General features: G+C 53.1%; 1 protein-coding gene across 2 annotated transcripts; it reads left to right on the top strand.

Moving 5' to 3' along the window:
* Positions 1-1198: 1198 nt before the first annotated feature.
* IL10RB (interleukin 10 receptor subunit beta) lies at positions 1199-13582 on the top strand. Of its 2 annotated transcripts, none has more exons than XM_036380153.2 (7): positions 1199-1462; positions 3459-3582; positions 5003-5172; positions 7938-8125; positions 10156-10306; positions 10561-10718; positions 12617-13582. In XM_036380153.2, the coding sequence occupies exons 1-7, from the start codon at positions 1414-1416 to the stop codon at positions 12785-12787; spliced, it is 1011 nt and encodes a 336-aa protein (XP_036236046.1). In that variant the 5' UTR covers positions 1199-1413; the 3' UTR covers positions 12788-13582. The 2 variants fall into 2 exon arrangements, with proteins under 2 accessions (XP_036236046.1, XP_036236038.1); XM_036380145.2 differs by lacking the exon at positions 1199-1462 and adding an exon at positions 1940-2128.
* Positions 13583-19278: the final 5696 nt, after the last annotated feature.

Here is a 19278-nt window from a genome sequence, read left to right on the forward strand (position 1 = left end):
GAGCCAGAGGAGTCCTTTTACTTTATTCCAATAAAGGGAGAGACCATGGGCCATTCCCCTGGGATCTCTCAGTGTTTTTGGAGGACGCAGCCTCCTTTTTATCCCAATTTCCCAGCCACGTTTCCCTTCTCTCTTTCCCCATTGGCTGAGGCACTTGAGAGGTTCAGACTTCCCAAAATACCTGACACCAGAGATTCCCCTCTAATGTATAACCCTCTTTTCATTTTTAATTCTTATATAATTTAGGAGTTTTTCTTCCCCGTTGTTTCTTTCATCTTTCAGCGTTTAATTTCATTTATCAGCAAACCCTTATTTGTAAAAGCAAATCTCTTTTTCCATTAATCACTCAGTGGAATCCTTCCCGTGGTTTCTTTTCTGTCCCAGTGCTGGTTTTATCTACCAGCAGACCCACAGCTGCTTTGTAAAGACAAATCTGCCATTCCTCTCAGGGGCAGGCCTCAGGCCCGGGGCCGCCGCTGTGCCCACACTTCTGGCCCGCCCCGTTGGGAAGCGGAAGGTTCGGGGTGCCGGGGCTCCGGGTGCCCGCCCTGCCCCGTTGGGAAGCGGAAGGTTCGGGTGCCGGGGCTCCGGGTGCCCGCCCTGCCCCGTTGGGAAGCGGAAGGTTCGGGTGCCGGGGCTCCGGGTGCCCGCCCTGCCCCGTTGGGAAGCGGAAGGTTCGGGTGCCGGGGCTCCGGGTGCCCGCCCTGCCCCGTGGGGAAGCGGAAGGTTCGGGGTGCCGGGGCTCCGGGTGCCCGCCCTGCCCCGTTGGGAAGCGGAAGGTTCGGGTGCCGGGGCTCCGGGTGCCCGCCCTGCCCTGTGGGAAAGCGGAAGGTTCGGGGCTCCGGGTGCCCTCTCCGCCCTGTGGGGAAGCGGAAGGTTCGGGTGCCGGGGCTCCGGGTGCCCGCCCTGCCCCGTTGGGAAGCGGAAGGTTCGGGTGCCGGGGCTCCGGGTGCCCGCCCTGCCCCGTTGGGAAGCGGAAGGTTCGGGGTGCCGGGGCTCCGGGTGCCCGCTCCGCCCCGTGGGAAAGCGGAAGGTTCGGGTGCCGGGGCTCCGGGTGCCCCCTCCGCCCCGTGGGGAAGCGGAAGGTTCGGGTGCCGGGGCTCCGGGTGCCCGCCCTGCCCTGTGGGGAAGCGGAAGGTTCGGGGGCCGGGGCTCCGGGTGCCCGCCCTGCCCCGTTGGGAAGCGGAAGGTTCGGGTGCCGGGGCTCCGGGTGCCCGCCCTGCCCCGTGGGGAAGCGGAAGGTTCGGGGTGCCGGGGCTCCGGGTGCCCGCTCCGCCCTGTGGGAAAGCGGAAGGTTCGGGTGCCGGGGCTCCGGGTGCCCGCCCTGCCCCGTTGGGAAGCGGAAGGTTCGGGGTGCCCGCCCCGCTCCCGCTGCCATGGCGCGGCCGCCCCGCCGCGGCTGAGGGAGCCGCCATGGCCGCCGCGCTGCGGGCCGCGCTCTGCAGCGGGCTGCTGCTCCTCGGTGAGTCCGCCTGGGAGGGACGGAGCGAGCTCCCGGTGCCGCCTGGCCGCGGGCACGGAGGGCGGCGGTGCCCTCAGGGGGAGCGGCAGCGAGGGGCGCCTGAGGCGGCGGTGCCTCCGCGCTGCCCCGAGCCCGGCGCGGCTCCTCGGGGGCTGTGAGGGACCGGGCAGCCCGGGCAGTGCCCTGTAGGGACAGAAGGGACAGCGGGGCCAGCCTGCCCGGCCACCGCGGGCGTTATTGGATCTGCTGGGAAACGGGGCCGGTCCTGCCGGGAGGGGGACGCTGCGAATCCCGGCGAAAGCGCGGCCCGAGAGCCCCGTGTCACTGTCTGCAGAGGGGACAGCCGGGGAACAGGGACAGGAGCAGAGGGAACGGCCTCAGGCTGGGCCAGGGCAGGCTCAGCTTGGACAGCAGCAGCAATTTGCCCATGGAAAGGGAGCTCAGGCCTTGGCAGGGGCTGCCCAGGGAGCTTTGCAGTGCCCAGCCCTGCAGGTGTCCCCTGCAGGTGGCACTGAGTGCTCTGGGCTGGGGACAAGGTGCCCATGGGGCACAGCTGGCACTGCATGGGCTGGCAGGGCTGTGCACAAGCCTGAATGCCCAGAAATATTTCCTCATCTCTTTGGATCCACAGTGCCCAATGAAGCAATTTACCTGGAGGCTGCTCAGGTAGGCAGCACTGTGAGGGAAGGGAGCCTGGCAAGGAAATGGGATTTTTCCTGGGAATTTGCATGCCTGCCTCAGACCTCATCCTCAGAGCAGGGCAGCGCTCCAGGAGAAATGAGAGGGACTTTGGACCAGGGGTGGAATGCCAGGATCATAAAGGGGAATGGCTGCCAGTGCCAGAGGGCAGGGCTGGGTGGGATCTTGGCAATGAGGAATTGTTCCCTGGCAGGGTGGGCAGGCCCTGGCACAGGGTGCCCAGAGCAGCTGGGGCTGCCCCTGCATCCCTGGCAGTGCCCAAGGCCAGGCTGGGCACTGGGGACAGTGGGAGGTGTCCCTGCCATGGCACTGGGTGGGTTTGAGGTCCCTCCCAGCCAAGCCAGTGTGTGATTTGAACTTCTGTATTTGTGATGTGCACTGTGATTTATTTATTTGTTGGGTGCAGGCGTAACCCTGTAGGACCAGAGTCTGAAACTGGTTTTGTTTAAGGCAGGTTCAGATTTCAAACTCTTGCCTGCCAGATGGAGGTGCCTGACACAGGAATTTCATTCATTTGTGCATCAGCTGGGGACACAGCTCAGGGGTGGTTATGGGCTGCTGGGGTGACACAGGGTGACCTTGAAGGTCTCTTTCAGCCCTGATTATTCTGTGAACCACACACCTGGAAAATGTGTTACTTATTTTAGAGTCTCTCATCAGGTGTGACTCCTGTGGCATTTAAGCACTGCTCTGTTCTGGCAGGGTTTGTTTGCATTGCTCATTTGTGGTGCAGTAATAGGCTGGAATCTTTGCTGTTTTGGTCTCAATACCTCCAATTATGTAAGAATAATTAAGTCATTTTCATTGATATTTACACTAGTTTAGGGTTTCTTTGATTCAGTTCCAAGAAAGGAGAACAACTGGGGTTTTGTCACTTGTGAATAACGCTGGTTAGTGATACTTAATCACATTTAATTATATGTAATAGCTCTCTTGGCTTCAGAGGTGCTGAAGTTTGTCCATCCCCACGCCCTTGTTATTCCCACAGTGCTGCTGGAGCACTGCTTAGAAAAATTGGGGTTTGACAATCTCAGGGAGAGTTCATGCCCCGAGTGCTGGGCAGCACCAGCTCAGTCATGCACCAGAAATGTTGGTGTCACAAGCACTTACTGGAAATCACTGGTGCCAGTAATTTGTTTTGTTGCATAAGGAGGCAGGAGGCAGGATTTAAATTTAATTTATTTGGGCTCTGTTTTTGATTAAGCACCTAAGGCAAGGCAGAGGCTGCATTTAAATTTTGGATGAGTGACAAGTGCTGGAGCAAACACTGAAATGTTGGTTCTGATTCCTCCCACAGTTTCTGGAATGGTCCCAGAGCCCCAGAACGTGAGAATTACTTCAGTCAATCTGCACAGCACCTTGCAGTGGGATGCACCACGGTTCCCCAGAGGAAACCTCACCTACACTGTCCAGTCCAAGAGGTGAGGCTGGGCTGGGCTGGGCTGCCTTGCACTCCCACCCCACAGCTCTGTGTGCTTGGGATCTGTGTCCTCTGCAGAGCACACTCTGTCCCTTTATCTCAGGGACTTGGCTGTCCCAGGAGCTGTCCCTTTATTTCAGCTTGTGAGAGGCTTCTCTGCTGAGCTGGAGCACAGGGCAGAGGCATTTCCTGGGCATTCACACCCAAGGCAGCTTTGCCCTGTTTGGTTTGGAACCACAACCACATTCTAACACCGGGTGTTATTGGCTCTTTGTGTGTGGTTCCTCTCTTCTGTGATTGAAGAGACCTGGAGGTGCTGAGTGTTTGCCCTTCCCTGATCTCCCATCCCATCCCATCCCATCCCATCCCATCCCATCCCATCCCATCCCATCCCATCCCATCCCATCCCATCCCATCCCATCCCATCCCATTATCCCATCCCATCCCATCCCATCCCATCCCATTATCCCATCCCATCCCAGGGACACCTCCCACTGTCCCAGGTGCTCCCAGCCCCAGTGCCCAGCCTGGCCTTGGGCACTGCCAGGGATGCAGGGGCAGCCCCAGCTGCTCTGGGCACCCTGTGCCAGGGCCTGCCCACCCTGCCAGGGAACAATTCCTCATTGCCAAGATCCCATCCAGCCCTGCCCTCTGGCAGTGGCAGCCATTCCCTGGCTCCTGGACTCTCTGCCCGTATAAAATTCTCCCTTTCCTTTAGAAGCCCCTCCAGGCACTGGCAGGAGCTCTAAGCCTTGCCCAGAGCCTTCTCTTCATGCTGAGTTGAGAGGATTTTTCTGGGTTCTGTAGCCATGGTCCCTTGATCAGTACATTTCTGGGCAGGCTTTTGATGCAAAGCAGAAAGAATAAAATATATTAAATATCATCTATTAAATCATGTATTGATCAAGGCCAGGCTGGACACTGGGGCCTGGAGCACCTGGGACAGTGGGAGGTGTCCCTGCCATGGCAGGGGTGGCTCTGGGTGGGATTTAGGGTCCCTCTAACCCACACCCTCTGTGGTTCTGTTCCATAAGCAGCTCCTGGTCCCTTCCCATCCCTGTTTTCCCTGGCTTTTCCTCGTGTGCAAATCCTGGGGACAGCTCTGAGAGGGTCCCAGTGGGACAGCAGTGCCCTGCCCTGGCACTGGCTGGGTGATAGCTGGCTCTCTGAACTCTGCCTGCTGAATGCACTCCTAGGACCCTGCCAGGAAATGGGCATTTTTTTACAGAAGTAATTTTAATTCCCTAAGTTTATCATGGATTTACAGATGGGTGTAAAGTCCCTAGTGCGAGTCTTACACACCCTGGGTACATTTTTATGTCCCCAAGTGCTAACTGCTTGCATTAACAGCTCTTCTGCCTTAAAGCCATTTAGCCAATTGTAATTACCCATCTCTTACATGTTGTTTCTGTTCCCTGCAGCATCTACTACCCTGGGGACAGCTTTGAGACGCTGGGGACAGAGCTGAGGCTGCCCCAGTGTGACGTGTCCTCGCTGTCACCCTACGGCAGCTACGCGCTGCGGCTGCGCGCCGAGGCAGGAGAGCTGCACTCCCCCTGGGTCACCCTCCCCTTCAAGCCCATGGATGACAGTGAGCCCTCCCTGTTCTTCCCAAAAGTACTGCCTGCTCTGGGAGGGAGCTCGAGGAGAACGAGTGGTTTATCATTTAATCACGTGCTGCCAGTTCTTGGCTGCTTTTTTGTACCTCTGCCGAGGTTGGGACTGAAGGCACTCAGAGATGGTGTTTCAGGCTTAGGTGGTTCTTTTTTACTTATCTGTGTTACAGTCTCACAGCAGTGAGTTCTGCAGTATTTCACTAACAAGGTACAAGATGGCTCACTGTCTTTCTCTACAAGGCCTTTTAAGGCTAAACTACCCAATTAGGAAATGACACCAAAATTATTTTCACTTTTAACCCAATAACTGATCACTCAAAGTCCACAATGCAGACTTTTCTGTCCAATGACACAAAACCACCCAAACCCATGGAGAAGAAGAAGGAGCAGCCTCCACCCTAAACCCTCCATCTTGCTTTCTCTCTATTCCTGTATTCTAAACCCTTAAACTCTGAGTTTCCCACCCTGTGATATCACACACTTCTATTCAAACTCCACCCCCACAATCCCAGTTCTGCCATTCCATTCTGGAAGCTTCTCCATGGCCTCAGGTCAGTGCAGTGTTCTCTGGGGGTCAGTGCCTGGCAGCACAGAAAGTCTGGAATTCTCAGCAGCCAGGGTTCCAACAACACTGAACTATAAAATCTTATTTGTAACACTGGCAGAAAGCAGAGTAAGTTCACTGTCATTGATCACCTCTTTGGAGGAGATTTTCAAACAAAGCATCACTTTCTTTTAAAATAAGGAACATTTCTATTTTCTATTTTATCATTAGTTACATGACTAAATACATTTAATTACATTGAACTGTGATTAAATACATTTAACTACATTGAACTGTAAAATCTTAGTTGTGACACTGGCAGAAGCAAAGTTCACTGTTGTAAGTATTGATCACCTCTTTGGAGGAGATTTTCAACAAAGCATCATTTCTCTTAAAATAAGGCACAATTCTATTTTCTATTTCATCATTAATTACATAATTAAATACATTTAATTACATTGAACTGTAAAATCTTAGTTGCAACACTACCAGAAAGCAGAGTAGGTTCACTGTCATAGTATTGATCACCTCTTTGGAGGAGATTTTCAAAGCAAGCATCATTTTCTCTTAAAATAAGGAACATTTCTATTTTCTATTTTATAATTTAATTACATTTTATCATTAATTGCATAAATAAAGACATTTAATTACCTTGAACTTTAAAATCTTAGTTGTAACACTGGCAGAAAGCAAAGTTCACTGTCATAGTATTGATCACCTCTTTGGAGGAGATTTTCAAACAAAGCATATATTTATTTTAAAATAAACCACATTTCTATTTTCCAGACAGGGAGAAGTTGTCTTTAAGGAGCCAGACTTCCTGTGTATCTAAATAAATTCAGTTACTTCCTTATTTATTGCTTTGCCAGACAAAAAGTTTAATTTCTATTTTATCTTACTTCAAAAAAACCCCACTCTCAAAGAGAAAGGTTAATTTTCAGCCAAGGAATCTTGATTGCACAAGGCAGAAATAATTCAAATGTTTTCATTTTCAAGCTGATCGTGATCAAAACCCACACAACCCCCCAAAAATCACTTTTCTGGAGGGTGTGCTCAGGACAGACAGATGTTGTGGCAGTTTGGCCCAGAAGGAGAAGTGAGTGATAGCCATGGAAATGGTCCTTCCTCTCCTGGAGTCACCACAGCTGGCAAAGGGGAACTGAGTTCATGTAGAGGCTGTGGGAATGGGGCTTGCACTGGTACCTGCTGTTTGCTGCAAAAACAAAATCGATTTCCAGAGCACTTCTGGGAGGAAAGCATTAACTAATGCCTGAGCCAGGAAAAAGAAATGGCTTCTTTCTAATGCATGATTCAAAAGGTGACTTTTGGGCTGTGTGAAAATGCCCAGCTGAAGCTGAATTCCTTCTCTTCTCTTCTCTTCTCTTCTCTTCTCTTCTCTTCTCTTCTCTTCTCTTCTCTTCTCTTCTCTTCTCTTCTCTTCTCTTCTCTTCTCTTCTCTTCTCTTCTCTTCTCTTCTCTTCTCTTCTCTTCTCTTCCTTCTTTCCCTCTTTCTTTCTCTCTTCCTCTCTGTCTTTCTCTTTCTCTCCCTCTCTTTCTTTCCTTCTCTCTTTCTCTTTTTCTCTCTCTCTTCTTCTCTCTCCTTTTCTCTTTTCTTTTCTTTTCCTTTTCTTTTCTTTTCTTTTCTTTTCTTTTCTTTTCTTTTCTTTTCTTTTCTTTTCTTTTCTTTTCTTTTCTTTTCTTTTCTTTTCTTTTCTTTTCTTTTCTTTTCTTTTCTTTTCTTTTCTTTTCTTTTCTTTTCTTTTCTTTTTTCTCTCTTTCTCTCTTTCTCCTTTTCCTCCTTTTTTTTCCTCTCTGTTACCATATTTACCATGGATCCCTCTCCTCTCCTCTCCTCTCCTCTCCTCTCCTCTCCTCTCCTCTCCTCTCCTCTCCTCTCCTCTCCTCTCCTCTCCTCTCCTCTCCTCTCCTCTCCTCTCCTCTCCTCTCCTCTCCTCTCCTCTCCTCTCCTCTCCTCTCCTCTCCTCTCCTCTCCTCTCCTCTCCTCTCCTCTCCTCTCCTCTCCTCTCCTCTCCTCTCCTCTCCTCTCCTCTCCTCTCCTCTCCTCTCCTCTCCTCTCCTCTCCTCTCCTCTCCTCTCCTCTCCTCTCCTCTCCTCTCCTCTCCTCTCCTCTCCTCTCCTCTCCTCTCCTCTCCTCTCCTCTCCTCTCCTCTCCTCCTCTCTCCCGTCTCTCCCCAGCCTCCATCGGTGCCCCCGAGGTGCGGCTGCGCTCGGAGCAGGGGGCGCTGCACGTGGATCTCTCGGGGCCCTTTGCGGAGCACGGCCAGGAGCGGTGGCCCCTGCGGCTCTACTACGGCTCCTGGAGCTACAGGATCCTCTACTGGAGGAAGGGCAGCAGGGACACAGACCCGGCCTCTGCCTCCTGGGTATGGTGACTCCCTGAGCCCCACCTGTGCTTCTCCTGGGAAACGCCGTCCTGGGAATGTCCTGGGAGCTCCTGGAGGGTCTGGCACGGGTTACAGGGCTCTGGAGCCAGGCTGGGAGAGCTGGGGGCGCTCACCTGGAGAGGAGAAGCTGCAGGGAGAGCTCAGAGCCCCTGGCAGGGCCTGCAGGGGCTCCAGGAGAGCTGCAGAGGGACTGGGGACAAGGCCTGCAGGGACAGCACCCAGGGAATGGCTGCCAGTGCCAGAGGGCAGGGCTGGGTGGGATCTTGGCAATGAGGAATTGTTCCCTGGCAGGGTGGGCAGGCCCTGGCACAGGGTGCCCAGAGCAGCTGGGGCTGCCCCTGCATCCCTGGCAGTGCCCAAGGCCAGGCTGGGCACTGGGGACAGTGGGAGGTGTCCCTGCCATGGCACGGGTGGCACTGGGTGGGATTTGAGGTTCCTCCAACCCATCCCAGTGTGGGATTCTGTGATTCTAAGAGTAAAAATGGATCTCTCCTAATTACAGTTAATTGAGTCTGTTCACCACAGCTGGGACTCAGAGTAAGTCAGGAGCTGTGTACTTACACAGCAGCATGGACAGAATTTTCTCTTTCCATAATTATCAATAACTCTGTGTTTTTTCCCTCTCAGTGGGACTTTGGGTTTTTTACCCCCAAAGATGTCTAAAATGGGGAAGGCTTTCATTCCCTGTGGCCACCTGCAGCTCTGCAGTTTGTATCCACTGCAGTTCCCTTTCTCCCTCTCAGGGCCAGCCTCTTCCACAGGCAGTTCTGCTCCTCCATACACAGCGCATGGAGAAAGATCATTAATAATGTGTTAATTAGAGCATTTTGGCCTCTGTTTCAGGCACACAGGAAGCCTCTGACCAGCAGCCAGTCCCAGTTAATGAGTGCTTTTCCATCAGTGCAGTTTTATAGAATGGACTCCAGCAGGTGTAACTCTGATTTGTATCTGTTACCTTCACAGTGCTTTGCCATTCAGTTCCAGAAATCAGGGGCCCTCATTTCCCACCCAGCAGCCTGGTTTCCACTCCCAGGCTCCTGAGGAATGAGGTGTTCCTGCCCCTGGGATGCCCTCAGTGCATTCACCAGAGGAACAGCACTGCACCTGGAGTCTGTGCCTGCAGCACTTCCAGGTGCAGTCTGGGACATTGCCCAGGGATCCCAGAGGCACAGGCAGGGCCCGGGGAGCTGCACAGGTTATTTGTGAGCTGGGTGCTTGCTCCAGGATTGAAAGCTGCCTGGAGAGTCTCCTGTTGCTGTTGAGGGATGCTCTGCAGTTACAGGGACATAACTGATCCTGAGCAGCAAATTCATCTGCTCCGCCTCCTCACAGCTCCCAGGAATATTTCCTATCTTTCTTTCTTTCTCTTTTTTTTTTGTTTTGCCTAGATGACAGATCACAGAATCACAGAGTTGGGAAGGCTGGAAGAGCCCTCAGTTCCAGCCATTAACCCAGCAGCCCGTGTTCACCACTACCCCATGTCCCCAAGTGCCACATCTACACATTTTTAACACTTCCAGGGGTGGGGGCTGCACCATTTCTCTGGGCAGCCTATTCCAGGCCTCAACAGCTTTTTCAGTGAAGGAATTTTTCCTAATGTCCCTAATCTAAAACTCCCCTGGAGTTTTAAAAATGTTTAAAGATGTTTCCTAATCTAAAACTCCCCTGGCACAACCTGAGGCCTTTTCCTCTTGTGCTGTTGCTCCACCCCACTTGCTCTCTCTGCAGCTGGATGCTGTTTGTGTGTAGCTGTGCTCCTAGCTGATCTCATTTGGTTGGGTGACAGTTTCTGGCTGCCACCAGATCTCATTTATCATCCCTCATTAGTCTGAAACTTTGTTAGTGCTGCTGGAAAGAGCCCAAAGGGCAGTGGTGTGGATGGCTGTACAGTAAGTAATTGTAATTGTAATTGGAATTCAGACCAGTTGTAATTTAATTGTAATTGCAATTCCTTGGTTGTTCCTTAGCTGCTCCCCCAGCTTCCCTTTGGTGTGTTTGTGTGTTTGCAGGCAGCTCAGGTGGACACCAGGCACAGCTCAGAGATCCTGGCCCAGCTGGAGCCATGGACAGTTTACTGTGTCCGAGTGCAGGCGCTGATTCCCGAGTGGAACAAGACAGGGCAGCTGAGCAGGGAGCTCTGTGAGCAGACAACCCACAATGGTAACCTGGGAGCTGCTGGGGATGCTGGAACCACCCTGGGATGGCTGGGAGGGACCTCAGAGCCCAGCAGTGCCACCCCAGCCATGGCAGGGGCAGCTCCCACTGTGCCAGGCTGCTCCAGCCCCAGTGCCCAGCCTGGCCTGGGGCACTGCAGGGACCCAGGGGCATTCCATGGAGAAAGTGATGATATGAAAATAATCACTCAGCAGTGAATAATGACAGTTTTAATTGGTTTTTTTCCTTGTCTCTGGCAGGTGTAACCCCTGTGTGGATCATTGTGACTGTTCTGGTGGGGTCCATGCTGGTCGTGGGCACAGCTGTCACCGTTTGTTTCTTCTTCAGTTTTTATGTGTACAGACTCATCAAACATGTTTTCTGCCCTTCCTACATTTTCCCAGAACACTTGAAAGAGGTTTGTTTCCTGCCTAACATGTGAAAATCAGCCTTTCCAGCAGAGCCACTTGTTTTTTTTAAGGCTCTCAGTGCCAAAACATTTAGAGCTTCTTTTATTTTGCTTCCTTTCACTGGCACCTGATAGTCAGTGGTCTGTAATTTGTAATCACCAGCTTTTTATGGCTCAGAAACAGGATGGGTTTGTTGATTTTGAAGTGAGAGAGTACCAGGTGTCAACTTCAGTTCCTCATTTGGCCAATGAACAACAGAAATCTCTGTCTCTCCTGCCTCCTTTTAGACTTAAACCAGCTCCTTTTTTCTCCTGCAGCAAAGTTCTGTCAGGAGTGTAATCACAAGTTTAAACTTCAGGAAAGTGTCTGAGGAAGGAACCTGGGCTGGATCAGCTGTACCAGAGCAGCCTGGGCTGTGGAAGGTGTCCCTGGCCATGGGAAGAGCTTTGGGGTTCCGTCCAACCCAACCCATTGTGGGAATCTGTGATTCTATGGAGTCTGAAAATTCCAGCTAAAAGGAGAGCAGTGCCAGCAGCCAGTGCTGATGGGGACCCACTGCCCCTGTCACACAGCAGAGGACAGAGGCTGCAGCAGGGTCCCTTCCCAGAAACAAGGATGTACAAAATACCCCTGTCCCTCCTGTGCTCTCCTGAGTCCCTGCAGCTCCTCTGGGGCTTTCATTCTCACTCACTCAGAGCTCAGCACCCCCAGGTTTGCAGCTGACTTTGGCTCCTGCTCCTGAACACGTGCTCAGCACCAGGAGTGTCATGGAATCCCAGAATCCCAACTGGGTTGGGATGGGAGGAACCTCAAATCCCACCCAGTGCCACCCGTGCCATGGCAGGGACACCTCCCACTGTCCCCAGTGCCCAGCCTGGCCTTGGGCACTGCCAGGGATGCAGGGGCAGCCCCAGCTGCTCTGGGCACCCTGTGCCAGGGCCTGCCCACCCTGCCAGGGAACAATTCCTCATTGCCAAGATCCCACCCAGCCCTGCCCTCTGGCACTGGCAGCCATTCCCTGGGTGCTGTCCCTGCATCCCCGGAGCTCAGCAGCACCAGATCCACACAGGAGTGCTCGAGGTTCCTTTGCTGCAGGTGCCTCTAAGGACAGGGAGAGCTCTGGGCTGGTGCCATCCCAGGAATCAGAGGGCAGCTGTGCCTCCCCAGAATGTGCTTTGGCCAAGGCAGTGCTTTCACTAGGGGATGTTTCAGTTGCAGGTTTGGGCCACAACATTCCCAATCCCAGTTTGGTGGTAAAGGGTCTGCCAGTGAGGGTATTTGTGCTGATCTCTGTACCTGCAGTGCCCAGCACTCCTGACAGCAGCTGGTTTCTCATTCCAGATTCAGTTCAGAATTGTTTTGTCTGGGGGTGAGCAGAGGGATGGAGCAGCTCTGAGGAAAGGCTGGGAGAGCTGGGATTGCTCAGCCTGGGGAAGGAAAGGCTCTGGGGTGGCCTCGTGGTGGCCTTGCAGGGCCTGAAGGGGCTCCAGGAGAGCTGGACAGGGACTGGGGACAAGGCTGGAGGAACAGGAGCCAGGGAATGGCCAGAGGGGAGGGTTCTCAGCAAATCTCTCTTCCCCTACAGCCCAGTTACCATTTGGTGTTTGTTCCCAATCAAAACTTGGATTTTTTTCAAGTTTCTGTCCCAGAAAGACTCCGAGCCCTGGGGTTATTCTTGAGAGGCACTTCCATCTTGCTCCCAAGCCTGGAACGGGATTTTAGGGAGGATGTGACACTGTTGGCCCTGTGGGACTTGTAAGGGCTGAGAAAGCCGCTTGGTGTGTGCAGAACAATCCCAGTGTTTGTTGTTTAATTACCCCAGTGTGTTTGATAACCCCAGTGCTCCCGAGCAAACAGGACGGGGCAGCTGCAGACACCTAATCTTCACTTCCTCTTTGTTTCCCAGTTTCTGAGCAAACCTCCTGGTGCTCCACAGCCTTTCCCTCCCCGAGAAGAGCTCCTGGTTTGTGACAAGCTGACAGTGATTGCAGAGCAATCCCAAACCCTCCCTGGAGGGGCTGGGGATGGGGCCAGCAGGACACCAGAGCTCCCTCAGGACCCTGCACAAGGAGACTGACTCAGGAGTGGGAGCAGCCTCAGGAAAGCCCAAAGATCCTCCTCGTTCTCCCTTGGAAAAGGAGAAGCAAATGGACTTTGGGGTTTGTCTCATTGCTGTTTTCCAGCAGAAAAAAGCCACAGACAAACATGGGGTCACAGACTTTTGACAGAACTATTTTATTTTTTTAAGTATAAGAAACTTGGCTCTAAATGAGGAATTAAATGATCCATAACTTTTGCCACTGCTGGTTGTGGCTCCCTGAGCAGTTGTAGCAATTCTGGCACTGATTATGACACTAAAAAGGAAATGTCATATTTATATATAATACTAATTAATTTAACTTTGATGAACTATTTATTGCAAAAACGAATCAAAATGTTTATAAAAGGAATTAGTATTTTGTAAGGAAAGACCTGGTTTATTTTTAAGAAAAGATGGGGTTTATTTTTTTTTTAATGAGAAATGATGTGTTTTTAAGGATATCCCCATTGGCATCATCTTTCTATGGAATTTATTCTTCCCTGATGCAAAGTTGTGAAGTTTTTAGGGTGGGGTGAACTGATGTCTGTGGGAAACTTGGCAGCTGAAGTGGGAGTTAAATGAGGTTCATTTGAATTATCTGCTGATGTGTATGCTTAATTTTAAAATCCAGGGAGCTGTGACTCCCTGCTCCAAAGCCAGCCTCAGTGCACAGGTGGGGAAAGGCTGGACCCAGCACTGGGGCAGAAGTGGGACCTTGGCACAGGGCATGGACTGGGTTTGTGCCACTGCACCAACGTCAGAGTGAGAAATTAAATTCTGTCACCAAAGGAACCTTCCAGGAGTGAAGTTGTGTCTCCCCCTGATGTGGGAATTGCACGGTCCTGGGGCTGGTGTTTGTTATTGATGGGTAAATATCAACTTTTTGGGAGTGGTTGCAGGAAGAAATCAGGAATTGATTCCATCAGTTTTCATCTCCCAGCTCCCTTCAGAGGAGGCTCAGGGGACCCTCAGTGTCCCCAAGTCCCTGCCAGGAGGGCACAGCCGGGGGGGTCGGGCTCTGCTCCCAGGGAACAGGGACAGGAGCAGAGGGAACGGCCTCAGGCTGGGCCAGGGCAGGCTCAGCTTGGACAGCAGCAGCAATTTGCCCATGGAAAGGGAGCTCAGGCCTTGGCAGGGGCTGCCCAGGGAGCTTTGCAGTGCCCAGCCCTGCAGGTGTCCCCTGCAGGTGGCACTGAGTGCTCTGGGCTGGGGACAAGGTGCCCATGGGGCACAGCTGGCACTGCAGGGGCTGGCAGGGCTGGGCCAGCCCCAGGGATTTGGGGGTTCTGGGATTCTGTGGAATCTGTACCTGGTTTTTCTGCACTTTTAATTTTGGTCACATTCTGCTTTCATAAGGAATATGAAATTTATTGAATTGATTTTTTCCCAAGAGATTTTGTTTCATTGGTGTCTTTCTGCACCTCTCCCCAAGGCTGCTCTGGGAATGCTGTTCCTGTGTCTGGATCACCACTCCAAGGAACCAGTCCAGCTCCCTGTGTGTTCCCTGTCCCTCCTCCCACAGCTTCTTTCTGTATTTGCTTTTTCCCTCTTTTTTCCCATTTTATTTTGGCTTTTAGAGTGGCAAAATGCCCAGTGCACATGGAGCTGAGGGGGGCTGGAGGTCCCTGCCCCTCCCTCAGTGCTGCTGGAGCTGCTTTCCCCTCTCCAGCAGCTGCTTTGCACAGGACAGTGAGTTCCTGTCAGGGCTGGAATCCATGGTGCTCCAAGGCTCTGCTGAGGGCTGATAAGGCAGAGATAAGGCTGTGCCAATGCAGTGCAGGCTCACTGCTGAGGCACACCAGGGCAGAACAGGGATATCCCAGTGTCTGCAGGGACATCATGGCACAGGGTGCCCAGAGCAGCTGGGCTGCCCCTGGATCCCGGGCAGTGCCCAAGGCCAGGCTGGATGGGGCTGGGAGCAGCCCCTGCCCCACAGCCTTGGACACTTCCAGGATTTAGGGGCTGCTAAAATCAACCCAGATGTGTTTTTCAGGCTGACATGCACTTTGGCTTGCTGCAGAAATCTTCCTGCCCCACACCCAGGAAAGCTTTTGTAGGTGAGAGGCCTCTTCCTGTGCCACAGCTCCCCTCAGAGTCACAGCATGAGCCAGGCCTGGGGACAAGGGACAGCATCTGCCTGTCCCCTCTGCCTGTCCCCACATGGGCTGGGTGGCCCCACAGGACAGAAATAATTTAGATGAGGAGCAATAATTTTAGAGGGAAGCAGTAATTCACAGGAGAGTTCATCTTGAGCTGAGCTTGTGAACATTACAGTGACAACAAGTCAATAAATCAGGTGAACTTTGACCATGTGCTGGAAGTACATAAACTGGAAGTACAGAGGGATGCTGGAGGCTGCTTACCCTGGTACAGCATGTTCTGGCAAAGCCAGAGAGAAAACAGAGCCCTTGAAGGCCTGGGAGCTCTTGGGAAAGGATTTCAGACCTGAAATGCAAAGAAAAATGGATTGATTAAGGAATAGGGAAGTGGGGAAAACTGAAGGAGAAGAGTCTGAGCTTGTGGTCAGCAAAACAGATTCCAGGAGAGGGCAATGAGGGAAGGCAGAAAGGAACAGTTCAGAGAATTCCAGTCACGGGAGTGGAGGGAGAAAGAGGAACCCAGGAGCACCCAGGGGGTCAGGGACACCATCAGGGTCAGGCACCCCCAGCTGCACATTTTCATCTCTCCTGTTGGGAACTTCGGGGTCTTCCCTGTCCAGCAGGTCCCCCCCAGTCCAGAACGAGTCCCACTGAACAGCAGAGCCAGAGTGGCTTTCACAAAAATCCATACCAAGCTCTAGAAAAGCTTTTCAATTGATTCTTAACCAGAAACGCTTCGTGCCTTTTTTTTTTTTTCTGAGGCAGATTGGGAGAGATCCATTATCACCTGGCAAAATGTCATTTTCTAGGATCCATCACCCTAGAACATTGTTATTGAATCAGTGGCATGCAGAGCAAGGCTCTTCCCCTGAGATGGTGCTGCTGTGACCAGCAGGGCTGCAGAGAGCAGCTTTACAGAAGAGCTGTGAATAATCCACAGGCTTTGGGCCACCTGTGAGCAACGTACTGGAAATATCCCTTCCTTAGGGACTGGAGTTCCTGAAGCTCATTGTGCAGTCCCTCAAGCCATCACTGCAGACACTGAGGGCATGTGATGATGATGATGATGGCATCACAGAGACAGGAGAGAAGCCCTGGGGAAGCCTGAGAGAGGAAACCCTCGCTCCAGCATCACCAACCCCAGGGCTCCCCACTGCAGAAAGCACCAAGGGACAGTAGAGGTGGCCCTTGAGTCCTAGCAAAATAGAAGGATTGTACCTGAATATCTGTGTAGAGGCTTTGCCCCGGGAGGTCCCCGTTGTCCTTGATGGGCTGCAGCTGCCATGTCCTTAACTGGGCTGCAGCTGTGACCAATGGAGATAACTGGGATAAAAGGGGACGGGTTGGCCAGTCAGGGAGAGCCTTGGAGGAGCCCTGAACTAGGAACAGCATGCAGAAGGAGTATGTGCTGTGAAGATCTGCAGCCATGAGAATGCACCAAGGAGGTATGGGCTCTAGAAATCTGATAACAGCATTATGGGACTCTAGAAATAGAACAACAACACCAAGGAACCTGGTGAACAACTTGCAGTTCTTCCATTTCCCCATCAGCTCTGCCAGCAGCCACTCAACTCTGCTCTCTAACTTCCACCCCCTCCTCTCTGCCCCTCTGGCTCTGTGGCAGCTTCTGAAGCCACGTTAGAGCTCCTCAGGGAGGGATCTGGTTCTCCCCCGGGTCAGTGTCCTGACAAGAGGGGTTGCACTGGGTTGGGTTCTCAGCCCTGCTGGCCCAGGGGTGGAACCAGGCTCTGGAACTCCCCTGAACAGGGCAGAGCTCACTGATCTCTGTGAAATTCCAGCCTGGACAGGAGCAGCTCCAGGGAGAGCTCAGAGCCCCTGGCAGGGCCTGCAGGGGCTCCAGGAGAGCTGCAGAGGGACTGGGGACAAGGCCTGCAGGGACAGCACCCAGGGAATGGCTGCCAGTGCCAGAGGGCAGGGCTGGCTGGGATCTTGGCAATGAGGAATTGTTCCCTGGCAGGGTGGGCAGGGCTGGCATGGAATTCCATCCCTGGATCCCTGGCAGTGCCCAAGGCCAGGCTGGGCACTGGGGACAGTGGGAGGTGTCCCTGCCCATGGCAGGGGTGGCACTGGGTGGGATTTGGGGTCCTCCCAACCCAAACCAGTCTGGGATTCTGAATACTCTCCATGAAGATGGAACTTACAGATGTGTTCAAAATCACACATTTGGAAGGCACCACAGGCTGTAACCAGAGGTTTATGCTGGGCTTTCCTCACTCTTTCAGCCTGGTCGTTGCCACCTAGGACACTTCTGTCCTTCCAAACCTAATCCCAGGATCATCAAGGCTGGAAGAGCCCTTTGGGATCACCCAGTTCCACCCCAGCACCAGCATCACCCCAAACCCTGTCCCCAAGGCCACATCTGGACACCTCTGGGACACTCCCGCAGACAGTGACTCCAAAACCTCCCTGGGGCAATCATTCCAAATGCCTGACCCCAAGGATCATCCTGCCTGCTCCTCAGCACTGCTGAGCCCTTGTGCAGAGCTGTGAGCAGGGCTGGGGGGTCAGGAGGAGGACAAGGAACAGAGAGGAGATGTTGTTATGTGGTCTGGGGAGATGAGGTCTGATGGCAGAGTAATGACAGTGTTAAAAATGGGAAAGGCTTCTGAGGGCAGGGGATGAATCACCTGTGTCCCTGAGGGAGCTGGAGGCAGTTACGGGACTGCCATAAAACAGAGACAAGGAAAGTTTTCTAATGATCAAACAAACAAAAAACCCCCCAGGTGATATTGCCTGAGAAGGGGGATATTACAAATATCCCTTGGGAAGGGCAGATAGATGTGATCCCTCCTTGGGCTCCCTGAGGTCCTTCCTTCCTGGACCGCTGTTCCTCCACTTTTCACACAAGATGAAATGCTGTATTTGCCCCTTTCATCCTGTTCCAGAGCTGACATGAGAAGAAACCACCAAATTATGTCTCCTTTGTCTGTCAGCCAACAGAAATAAACCCAGCAGAGCCCAGACTCCAGCAGGCCTCGTTTCCTCTGTCACAGGAGAGGTTTGGGACAGACATCAATGGCCACAGGGACACAAAGTGTCCCCCCCGGCTGCCTGTGCTCTGCAGATAGCACTGCTCTCCTCACAGCCTGGGCAGCACCAGCTTCTGCTCCTTTCTTCTATGACATCGCTGAGGAAGCTCTATTCAAACTCAGCAGAAGACAAACTGTAAATATTTATAGGTTATCAAATGTTTCTAGCAGTGCCAGACTGGTTCAGCAGTTTCGGTTCGAAATGGCGACCCTGAGGTGTGGTTACATAAATAAATGCCAAAATCAGGTTTCCTTATCAGCTCTTGGGGCAGGAGGTGACAACAACCCTCACAGGCTGAGCCTGCCTCAGGCCCAGCACTGCCTACACTGCCCGAGCCTGCATTGATCTCTACAGGCCCAGCAGTGCCTCAGCCATGCCCTCACACACTGCCCGAGCCTGCATTGATCTCTACAGGCCCAGCAGTGCCTCAGCCATGCCCTCACACACTGCCAGAGCCTGCATTGATCTCTACAGGCCCAGCAGTGCCTCAGCCATGCCCTCACACACTGCCTGAGCCTGCATTGATCTCTACAGACCCAGCAATCCCCGGGGCCTGGAGCCTCCCCGTGCCCAGGAGAGCCTGGGGGAGCTGGGGCTGCTCAGCCTGGAGAGGAGCCCCAGGGAGAGAGAGGGGCCTCAGCCCTGTCTGTCCCTGTGTCTGTCCCTGTGTCTGTCCCTGTCGCTGTCCCTCTGTCTGTCCCTCTGTCTGTCCCTGTGTCTGTCCCTGTGTGCAGAGGTCAGAGCAGGCCCAGGCTCTGCTCCAGGCCCAGCAATGGCCCCAGAGCCACGGGCAGGGCCTGAGCCCAGCAATTCCCCTGCACAGGAGGCACAACTTCTGCCCTGGGCAGGGACCGAGCTGGAGCAGAGCCCAGAGAGGGGCTGGAGTCTCCTCCCTGGAATATTCCAGAGCCACCTGGGCCCACCCTGTGCCCTCTGCTCTGGGATGGCCCTGCTGGAGCAGGGAGGCGGCACCAGGGACCCTCTGTGGTCCCTCCCAACCTCACCCATCCTGGGATTCCAGGATTCTGGGATCTGAGATCAACAGACGTGCAGCACCCCATGGCACAACAGGCAGCAGCAGCAGTGAGGAAGATTTTTATCCAAAAGTCAGTCTGTGTTCTCCCTAAGAAGCCAAGCCTGTCCCGATTATAACAGCCAGGACGTTGAGGGCACAGACCTTTGCCCACCAGAGTTTCAAATCCTCCTCTCTGAAACCATTGGTCTGCCCACTGACGAGTCTGTGTTTGAGGGGTGGGAAGTGAAAGGTGAACACCTGACTTTACCTCCCCAAGCCTGCAGCTGGGCAGGCCCATGGAAAATATGAAACAAAAAAAGAGA

The sequence above is a fragment of the Molothrus ater genome, chromosome 2 (genome assembly GCF_012460135.2).
Source record: "Molothrus ater isolate BHLD 08-10-18 breed brown headed cowbird chromosome 2, BPBGC_Mater_1.1, whole genome shotgun sequence".
NCBI lineage: Eukaryota > Metazoa > Chordata > Aves > Passeriformes > Icteridae > Molothrus > Molothrus ater.

Bases quoted from the DNA above. Each gene is read 5' to 3' on its own strand.
- IL10RB (XM_036380153.2), top strand. From the start codon at position 1,414: ATGGCCGCCGCGCTGCGGGCCGCGCTCTGCAGCGGGCTGCTGCTCCTC. The intron at 1,463-3,458 runs GTGAGTCCGCCT...TTCCTCCCACAG, and splicing joins CAGCGGGCTGCTGCTCCTCG to TTTCTGGAATGGTCCCAGAG. The intron at 8,126-10,155 runs GTATGGTGACTC...GTGTGTTTGCAG, and splicing joins ACCCGGCCTCTGCCTCCTGG to GCAGCTCAGGTGGACACCAG.